At 46.2% G+C, this 10,427-nt stretch overlaps 1 protein-coding gene across 2 annotated transcripts in view; it reads right to left on the bottom strand.

Moving 5' to 3' along the window:
- Positions 1–10,427, bottom strand: part of HYDIN (HYDIN, axonemal central pair apparatus protein) — a 383,645-nt gene that overhangs the window by 289,701 nt on the left and 83,517 nt on the right. For both annotated transcript variants that reach the window (XM_019535579.1, XM_019535580.1), the window contains exon 7: positions 4,570–4,771. In XM_019535579.1, the coding sequence (XP_019391124.1) occupies positions 4,570–4,771 (202 nt within the window). The remainder of the gene's footprint in view (positions 1–4,569; positions 4,772–10,427) is intronic.

Genomic DNA, 10,427 nt, shown 5'->3' with positions numbered 1-10,427 from the left:
ACTGCTTCACAGTTAGGGCAGCTAGGATCTGGAACCAACTTCCAAGGGAAGTGGTGCTGGCTCCTACCCTGGGAGTCTTTAAGAGGAGGCTTGATGCCTACCTAGCAGGGATCATTTGAGCCCAGTTTTTCTCCTGCCCTGGCAGGGGGTTGGACTTGAAGTTCTGTAAGGCCCCTTCTGACCCTACTTCTATGATTCTATGAACCACCACCATTTTGAAGCATGGGGATGATGATACATGAGATGCTGTGGCGCTTTAATAAGAGCAGCTCTGAGAGCTGCTCCATAAAATGCCTCTCTTTCCCCCCCTCGAGCAAGTGTAAAAACGCCTTCTGGTCAGCATCTGATGTTACGAACACCTAACTGAATTTATTCAAGTGCTCTGGGAGTGGTGGGGGTGCTTTAATAAGAGCAGCTCTGAGAGCCAGTCTAATTAAAGTGCTACAAAATCTCATGCATCAGTGTCCCTGCACTTAAAAATGGTGGCGGGGGCACTTGAACCAAAGCTCATTCGATGAGCTTTAGTTTAAACACCCCCCCACACCATTTTTAAGTATGTGGATGCTGATACATGAGATGCAGGGGGCTGCTGGAGCATGGTAATTACCACACTCCAGCAGACTTGATAGCCTAGTGGCTAGGGCACTTGCCCAGGAAGCAGGAAATACAGCTGTCAGAAGACAGGGCAGCAGAAAGACTGACTCAAAGTCTGCTTCGACATGCTGTAATTACAGCACATTTGAGCAGCCTTCACACTTGTGTACAGGCACCAGTAGACTGAAGGAACTGTTTCCTGCCTTTTCATTTTATCCAGAATGAGGGCTTTGGTCTGTATTTCCCTATACAGTACTGTCCCCTCACATTCACCTTGGTCCAGAGAAATTATTCCTGGTCATTTATCTCTGCAGTCTTTCTTTGTCTCTATCTGTACTTTTGTTCCAGTTAGCCAAAGAAGCTACGTAAATACATGAAGCAAGCACATGAGAGCAGCAGGACTGGATACTGTCCCAGCCCCCTCTTCATATATAATTAGAGTAATCCTCCTAAATACTTATGCACAAACCCTCTTGGCCCTAAACAAGGGAAGAAAAATCTCACGCAGTAGATATGTATGCAGAGGTATAGCAAGGCACCGCTGTGCTTGAGGCAGATATAATGCACAGGGCAGTCAGCTGCCATGGTGCCAATGGCACCAGCATGGCCAACTGCCACCTTTCTCACCTCCCCTCAACAAAGAATGCTGCCCTAGTTGCTCCACCCTGTTACATCGCTGGGTGTGTAGCTCCGAGAGGACCACACACTCTTTACCTCAACTCTCTCTCTGCACTTCTTTAAAACATTTCATTTTAAGTGCTCAAGATGCCTCAAATCATTAAAGGTGCCTGTATATTCTGTGTGGGTGTTCTCTCAGGAAGGATGAGAGGGGGCCACTATTGGAGTTCATAAGGACAAAACCCAGCAAATCCCAGTACCTTTCCCTGATCCTCACCCTGCTAATTTCAGCCAAGATTGGAAAGTCTATCTACTACTAAATTATTTGATACAAGCTAAGGCAAGCTATTGCCATATGTGAATCCTACAGTTCCTGAAAGTGCCCAGTTACGAGAAGGCCAATGTATAAGCCACACCACAATGACTTTGAAAAGTCCCTTTGTTTACAGTGACACCAGAATGAAGAATGAATCTCCGATGCCTTCAGCAGGGGATGAGAGCAGCATTAACATCCCAGGTCACTTTTGAAGGCTGAACTACATTCTTCCACATGCTAAGCCTGGTGGTTCTTTGGCCAATATAAATTTCAGTTATAACAGAAGAGTATTCAAGAAGGTGGCATTTCATACCAAACCCTTACATTAATCTTCATGTGGAGTGTGAACAGACTGCAAAGCAAGAATGGCCAGGAGAGGAGGAATGGCTAGAGCAGGGAAAAAAGATGCTCCATTGGTAGAGATATTATATCAATTTTTGCTTTGTACTTCCTCACATTTTTGGTGGAAATGGACAGACATCTCAACACATTAATCCACCAACTCATGGTATTTATACACCACTTCTATGCAGTAAATTTAGGGTAGAGTCCTATTTCACTGTACACACCTAAATGACCTTACACACAGTTTGGGATCCTATTTCACTTTTCAGTGAAACAGAATCACCCCGCATGCATACCTGCCAACAGCAATGGGGTGGAGCCTATGCTGTAGCCCAGTAGTCTACTGGTTAGGTCATTTGCCCAGGAAGCAGGAGATGCAGGTTCTAGGCTGTCAAGAGATAGGGAAGCAGAAAGATTGACCCTAACAACCTGAACTGTAAGTGGTCTAACTACTTCCAGCTGGCTCAGTTACCTGCAGAGGTATGGCTGCTTGGAAATATGCCTCCTTTTCAGTGCTCAGAAAGTGACTCAACAGCAGATACTGCTGTGGGTAGGTCTTTTGTACATCACTACGGGCCTTATCAGACATTAGACTTAAGATGTAATTTATTTAGAATGTAGTAAGCATTGCTGCAACAGTCTGCTACTGGCTAAACTCTTTCTCTGCCAATTTCCCCCTCTTTCCCTCTTTTTGTCTGCCTTCTTCACTTGCATTCATTTTCTCTTATGGGCTCCTGAGAAGAAGCCACTGCAAAATGATGGGCTCTTGAAAAGGCACATACAAAGGAAAGCACGTTCCAATCTCCACAGCCAAGAATGCCTAACTCCTGCCTCCTGACTTTTTCACCCCAGTTGCATCTAATTCCTGCATCTCAGATGTCCACAGATGCCTTGCTTAGTCATGTGTTAAGAGGCTGTTTGGAGATAGTTTAGGTGGAGATCACCAAGGGCTTTAATAATTTTAAAGTGCCCCAGGAAGTAATGGGGAACCTCTGGTGAGCATGCTACATTAGAGTGATGGGTCCTTGGCGTCTCACATTTTATACAGGCTGACGGTCTGGACTGGTCTTGAGCAGATTTTCTTGCTGTTTGCAGAGTGAATTACTGCCATCCAGTCATGATGAGACAAACCTATTTATTCCAACAGATAGATCACACCCACAGGGAATGGGTATAGTCTTTGAAAAAGCCAACAGGGACAGAAAGGAGTTCTTCCTATCATAAGTCATGATGGATGTCAAGGACAAAGCTGAAATGAGTAACAGCCAAAAACTATGCACTATTTCAATAACAAACAGACAGATGCTGTGGAGGGTGCAACCAGGGCCAATATAACTTCTCCATCTCTGCTTTTATGAATTCCCCTGTTGCATCATACGGTGCATCCTCACTGGCATTAAGGACTGAGCCTGAGGATTGCCCTCAACTAATCCAAGCCACATGAGTTTCCTACCCCATTAAAATTTTACCGTGCAGTCAACTGCATTCTACTTCCTGTTATTCAAGCAGAGCTCTTCTAGGAATCAGTCTGCACACTACTTATTTCTCTTCTTTTGATAGGCTTTAACAATATGCAGAAGAGACAAAGTAGGGGTGCAGAAGGATCAGAAGTCAGAAGCAGAGATTTGCTGCTGGGCAACCTGCTATATTTTCAGCCTGCAGTCTCTGGGTGAGTTCCAAACCCCCTTAAGGGAGGGATGGGTGGCAGCAAGTTAAACCTCAAACCTTGGATACTCAGCAAAAGGTCAAAGGTCAGACTGGACAGCCACCAGGGGTGAAGCCTATGGGTTCTTTCTGTAGCTGGCTAATCGTTATAGATTTGAAGATAGTCCTGTGACTGATCCGTAAGTGTAAACAAACCATTACATTGGTAGGGGATCCTATGCTGCTCTGGCAAACCCTGAGGTAGAGTTGACCTCTCCTCAGTCAATCTCAGCTCCTCTTCACTATTAAACAACACCTAGAAATGATCTTTTTTTTTAAAGTGTTTTCACCTTGACCACTCACTCCTCCATAGGTTATAAGACATTCTATTCAGCAGCATAATGAATAAAAAAAATGCTCTTTGCTAATTCTGTGGCTCGCAGTGTCAGAGGTGAACCTCTGTACAAGTTCAAGCAGTCTCAGAATCACTCTCATTTGGGCCTTGCTACTTTATCATCTCACAGAAGCCACTGCAGCGGTTGGGCATGCTGCCACTGAGCACAGGATTAAGTCACTCTATTATCTTGTAATACCAGTTTTCTTATTAAAGCAATAGTTTTTTTGATGTAACTGATTTTTTCCTCCAGAAAACTGTAAAATGTGCTATTATCATGATTACAATATTTTCCACACTAGTCACATACTGAACAAACAGTGTAAGTTAATTAAACACTTAGAGCATGGATGTCCTTGCTTGGGGTCATGACCCGCAGGTGTCAGGGCATCACAACTATGCTTCTCTTCGAACAATATTATTTACAGTTGTATTGTAGCATACCAGCTCTACCCAATACAGCTGTATTGGGGGTACAGCTGGTATGAAAAATGTTGTGACCCACTGCCTTAGATCCTAGCGATTTTTCCCCAGCCAGGGCGGTTAGAGTAAAACACAATTTGATATTATCTGTGCAAAGGTTGTAAAGCTTTAACCATACATGGAGTTGACCCATAAGAGAATACCATATTGGAATCTATCTATCTTTCAAATTAACCTTTCTTTTTGTTGATCCTCCTCTTCCTGAGTTGCAAAAACCTTCCACTGGAAGTGTGCTATGATATCACTTCGATTATGTATGACCACCGATCTCTGGTTTGCCAGGGTAATATATGCCTTCTCGATTGTCAAGGAGTTCTTGCACAGCCTGATGTTGACATCTGTGGCAGCTCCATACATACTTACGTGGATATCTTCACCTAGAACAGAGCAAAAGATGGGAAATTCAATTGCCTCTTCCAAGTGAATTATTTTATTGGCTGGGACAATACATGAATAACACTTTCCAGTTTTTGTTTCAGTTTGTAGAGAAATCAATTAATGTATTAACTCATCCTGACAGTAAACATGGTCAAGACCAACAAAGTTTGTGTCCTCATGTGATGTAGTCATGTTCCTCTTGAGCAGGAGAAAAGTACACAGAGATGGCATACTGGACTGCAAAGACTTAACCTTTTTTCTGTATTTCTTTTGAGATGTGCACTCCCAAGGCTGGTAATAATTTGCAGTGTCATTTGCAAAAGTGGCTTCTTGACTATGAAGCAGCAGTGCCACTGGAACTCAAGAAGACTTCTGTTTCTATATCATTCATGTGCTTTTGAAGGTCGCCACCTTAGTCACCACTTGGTCAGGGCTTCCTGAATGACAAGAGTGGACAGGTGCTATGTTTCTCCTTCCTTCTCAATAGGCCAGTGCAAAGCAGCTAGTATTCACTTTTAATTCGGTCGATTCAGGGGACAGTGATTCAATTCACTGATTCGAATCACTGTCCCAAATTGATTCGTCTGAATTTGATTTGGAGATTCAGCCGCAGCCAAACCGGCTGAATCTCCAACTTGGCTTCGCCCCCTGCTCGCTCTCCCAGCTCCTGGCTCTTTGAAAAAAAAAGTCCCCACTCACTGGCTGCTGCCAGGGAGGGGGGCAATCTCTGCTTCCCCCGGCTGCCCCATGCTGCATGGGGGACTCTGCCATAAGTCCCCCAATCCCCATCCACTTTCTCAGCCACCCCCATGGCTGCCCCGTCCGCTCCCCCAGCTCCTGGCCCTTTAAAAAAAAGAAAAAAAGCCCGAACTCATGAGCTCCTGACAGGTGGGGGGCAATTCCTACTGCCCCACGCTGCATGGGGGGCTCTACCACAAGCCCCCAGAAGCCCCAAAGCTGCTGCAACATTGAGGCAGGACTTTTTTTTTTTTTTTTGGTTTTTTTCTTAAAGGGCCAGAGCTAGGCCAGGTGGAGTAAGGGCCAGGAGCTGGGGTGGGCAGGGCAGTCATGGGGCGGGCTGAGAGCATGGCCGGGGGTTGAGAGGCACATGACAGAGCTCCCCATACAGTGGGGGGCAGTGGGGCTTGCCCCCCCCCAGCAGCACCCGGTGAGTCAGGGCTTTTATTTAAAGAGCTGGGGCAGGCAGGGCAGCCATGGGGGTGGGGAGGGCAGGGAAAGTGGGCAGGGATCAGGGGGGCACTCAGGGGGCTGGGGAAGCAGGCAAAGGATGGGGCCTGGCGGGGGTCCCCACCATGGTCCCCTGCCCCCTCCCCCACTCCCTACTTACCAGCGTGCAGTCTGTGTCCAGTTCCCTGCTGCAGGAAGCACGGACTGCCCGAATCGCTGAAGTTCTCCAAATCTTTTCTGAATTGATTTGGAGAGCTTTGAATTGATTCAGACCTTTTAACTGGTCTCCTGATTCAATTCAGATTCAGAGATTTGATCACTGAATCAGGCCTAATCTCCTCCGAATTGAATCAGCACCCAAAGCTTTGCACAGCCCTACTAATCAACTTTTCCTTTGAACTACATATGCTTAGAGGGAGATAGGAGAAGCTGGCTGTTTTACTGCAAGAAATCTCCTCTTTCTTTTGAAACACTTTGGTAAAGAGGAAAGGATTAATTGACTCACATGCACTGAACTGAGGCCATTGGAATCTGGCCTGGGAGAGAGAGGCAATGTATATATAGCATACTGCCTGGTTAGCCTGCTACTTTTATCCTGATACTGTCACTTACTCATGACTGCATGATTTCATGATGAGAACGTTCACAACTATTTACATAAACATAGTGAGGATTCTCGTCTTTGATCCTTCTAACCTTCATCTCCCTGCCTACGAAGTGGAGATGGTGGCAGACTCCACAGAGCAATCAACAAACTAATAAAGGACTACTTACAAGCCTGCTAACTAAGTGAATAGGACACCTGCCTAAACCTCAATGGACACTAGTATTTTAAAGGTTGCATACCCAAAAGTTTTTTTCAGAAGGTAACTTCAGTGGTATACATAAAATCCAGACAGGAGCCCTGGGGTATTAGCATTCAGTTATGCTTATGCACACATCCAAAAATACATTTTCTCACAAATACAAAAGAATGTGATGAACATGATGGCTCTAACTTTTTAACCTAAAAATGGCTTTTCTGAAACCACTGTCTGTAAAGAGTGATGGATCAGTGCCTATGGCCAAAGCCGAGCTCCAAAGCCAGTACCAGCTCCACAGCTGAGCCTGAGCAGCCAGGCCATGTGCTACGCACTGTCAAGCTACTCTGAAGTATTTTTTCCAGTTCTGAAGCTGGAGGAACCTCAGCAAAGATTTGTGACTCAACAGATTATATGCGAATGTGGCCAGAAGATGTTCTTTACACAGTAGGAAATATCCTTTACAGAGCAGCACACAGAGATCTCTTGTGAGACAGCATTCCAGAGCATGGAGAAAAGTACTTGTGTGCTGAATGGGCCCCCAAACCCTGGCCCAGCTACTATGTAGCATACTGACACTGATCCTGGTATATAAGGATCCTCCATGACTCTGGGAAGTGAAACAAGATTCACCACTGCAAGAAACGTGCCCCGCTTTCATTCATTCCCTTATGTGTGCAGGAGAACTGGTGCTACAGTGAGTGGCTTTATGATGCACATGAGTCTATTTTGACAGGAAGACGATGATTTCTCCAATGAATGGAGAATCTAATTTCAAGGACAGGCAGTTTATCAGAGTCTAAGGAGGCGCTTTTTTTCAAGTGATCATGTCTTGCATGCATCACAAGACTGTTGTATGCTCCTTGGTTGGTGGATAAAGCACAGTGCACACTGGTAAATGCAAGCTATGCACAGCTCTGAATATATTCAAAAGCATATGTAAGATCAGCTAGACCAAAGCAACAGACCTCTACTGAAGTCAAAGACCTGCCCCCAATTTCATCAGCTGAGACTGCCCTATAATCTTGTGCCCATACACTTTAAAACAAAGGCCTAGGTGTAAAGTGCTAGGGGTTTCTCTGAAGGCTTCAGAACCTATAGGAGCAACTCCTGCTGCAAAAAATAATAGAGGAAATCAAAATCAATCTGAATATATAAATCCACAGATAGCTTCATACACAATACAATGCCCAGACGCCAGTGAGTCGGCAGCAGGCTGTGGATTTCCAGAAGAGTCCAGGAGAGCTGTCTGTACTCTAAAGAAGCCTTACTGAGAGTGCAGGAACAAATCAACCTGATTAAAGGGCCGGACCTGGGGCAGGCAGGGCAGCCATGGCAGCAGGCGGGGCTTGTGCAGAGCGCCCCCATGCAGTGTGGGGCAGTGGGGATTGCCCCCCTGCCCGGCCACACCCGCTGTATCCAGCCTATTTTTTTCAAAGTGCCGGAAGCTGGGGTGGGTGGGGCAGCCATTGCTTGGGCTGGGACAGCAGGCTAGGGATAGAACTGGGTGATTCAGCCAAATTGTTTCAGGACAGTGATTCAAATCACCAAATCGAATCACTGTCCCCCGAATCATCCAAAGCCAAAGCAAATACTAGCCACTTTGAACAGGCCTAAAAAGTATTGCTTCTTATCCCATCTTCATGATGGGATGAAATCAGGAAGGTCAAAGTGCAACTGGAATTGCAGCTAGCAAGGAATATGAAGTGTAACAAGAAGGGTTTCTACAAGTATGTCAGTAATAACAGGAGGATCAGGGAAAGTGTGGGTCTCTTACTGAATGGGGGAGGCAAACTAGTGACAGAGAATGCAGAAAAGGCTGAAGTACTCAGTACCTTTTTTGCTTCTGTCTTCACAAGAAAGGTCAGCTCCCAGACTACTGCACCAAGCAGTACAGTTTGGGGAGGAGGTGAGCAGCCAACAGCATCTAAAGAACAGTTTAGAGACTATTTAGAACAGCTGGACAAATACAAGTCCATGGGGCCAGACAGGATGCACTAGAGCAGGGGTGTCCAACCTTTTTGAATGTAGGGCCAGATCATGAACTTTTTATCACCCAGTGGGCCAGACCCCAGCCAAAGGACCGCCCCCCTCCCCCCCCACTGCTGAGGGGCTGAGGGAGGGACAAGGGGTGGGAACGAATGTAAACAGTGTTTACTTTCATTTCCCGTCGCAGCACCTCAGGCCTCAGGGTGGCCCACAGGCTGTATGCTGGACAAGCCTGCACTAGAGGGTGCTGAGGGAGTTGACTGATGTGACTGCAGAGCCACTGGCCACCATCCTTGAAAACTCAGGGTGATTGGAAGAGGTGCTGGATGACTGAAAAAGGGGAAACATACTGCCCATATTTAACAAAGGGATAAATGACGAGCCAGGGAACTACAGACAGGTCAGTTTCACCTCAATCCCTGGAAAAATCATGAAGCAGATCCTCAAAGAATCCATTCCTAAGCATTTGGAGGAGAGAGAGGTGATCAGGAACAGTCAGCATAGATTCACCAAGGGCAAGTCATGCCTGACCAACTTGATTGCCTTCTATGATGAGATGACTGGCTCTGTGGATGCAGGGGGACCAATGGATGTGGTATACCTTGATTTTAGCAAGGTTTTTGATACAATCTCCCACAATATTCTCACAGGTAAGCTAAGGAAGTATGGGCTGGACTAATGGACTATAAGGTGGATAGAAAACTGGCTGGAGCAGCAGGCTCAGAGGGTAGTGGTCAATGGCTCAATGTCTAGTTGGCAGCCGGTATCAAATGGAGTACCACAGGAATCGGTCCTGGGGCCAGTTTTGTTCATTGTCTTCATCAACAACCTGGAAGATGGCACAGCATGCACCCTCAGCAAGTTTGCAGATGACACCAAGCTGGGGGAAACAGTAGATATGCTAGAGGGTAGGGCTAGGATTCAGAGTGACCTAGACAAATTGGAGGATTGGACCAAAAGAAATCTTATGCAGTTCAACAAGAACAAGTGCAAAGTCCTGCACTTTGGATGGAAGAATCCCATACACCGGTACAAGTTGGGGGCTGACTGGCTAGGCAACAGCCCTGCAGAAAAGGGCGGGGCGTTACAGTGGACAATAAGAAAGATTTGAGTCAGCAATGTGTCCTTGTTGCCAAGAAGGCTAAAGACATACTGGACTGCATTGGTAGGAGTGGCCAGCAGGTCAAGGGAAGTGATTAGTCCCCTCTATTCAGCACTGGTGAGGCCACCCCTGGAGTAGTGTGTTCAGTTTTGCCACCCCCCCCACTACAGAAAGGATGTGGACAAACTGGAGAGAGTCCAACAGGGGCAACAAAAATGGTGATGGGGCTGGGGAGCATGACTTATGAGGAGAGGCTGAGGGAACTAGGTTTATTTGATTTAGAGTAGAGAAGACTGAGAGGGGATATAATAGCAGCCTTCAACTACCTGAAAGGAGTGGGGGGGTCAGAAAAGGATGGATCTAGTCTGTTCTCAGTGGTGGCAGACGACAGAACAAGGGTAACGGTCTCGAGTTGCAGCAAAGGAAGTTTAGGTTTGATATTAGGAAGAATTTTCTCACTAGGAGGGTAGTAAAACAGGAGGGATTGTGTTGACAAAAGGGGCGGGGGTGTAGCTCGCTATGTGAAGGAAAGCTACATGTCCCTGCAAGCTGATGTTGGCGACCGGCATGGACAGC

The sequence above is a fragment of the Crocodylus porosus genome, unplaced genomic scaffold (genome assembly GCF_001723895.1).
Source record: "Crocodylus porosus isolate Cpor-Errol unplaced genomic scaffold, CroPor_comp1, whole genome shotgun sequence".
In the NCBI taxonomy this organism is placed as follows: Eukaryota; Metazoa; Chordata; order Crocodylia; family Crocodylidae; genus Crocodylus; species Crocodylus porosus.
Note: the sequence above shows the minus strand (reverse complement) of the source record. Positions and strands in the feature narration are given on the sequence as shown.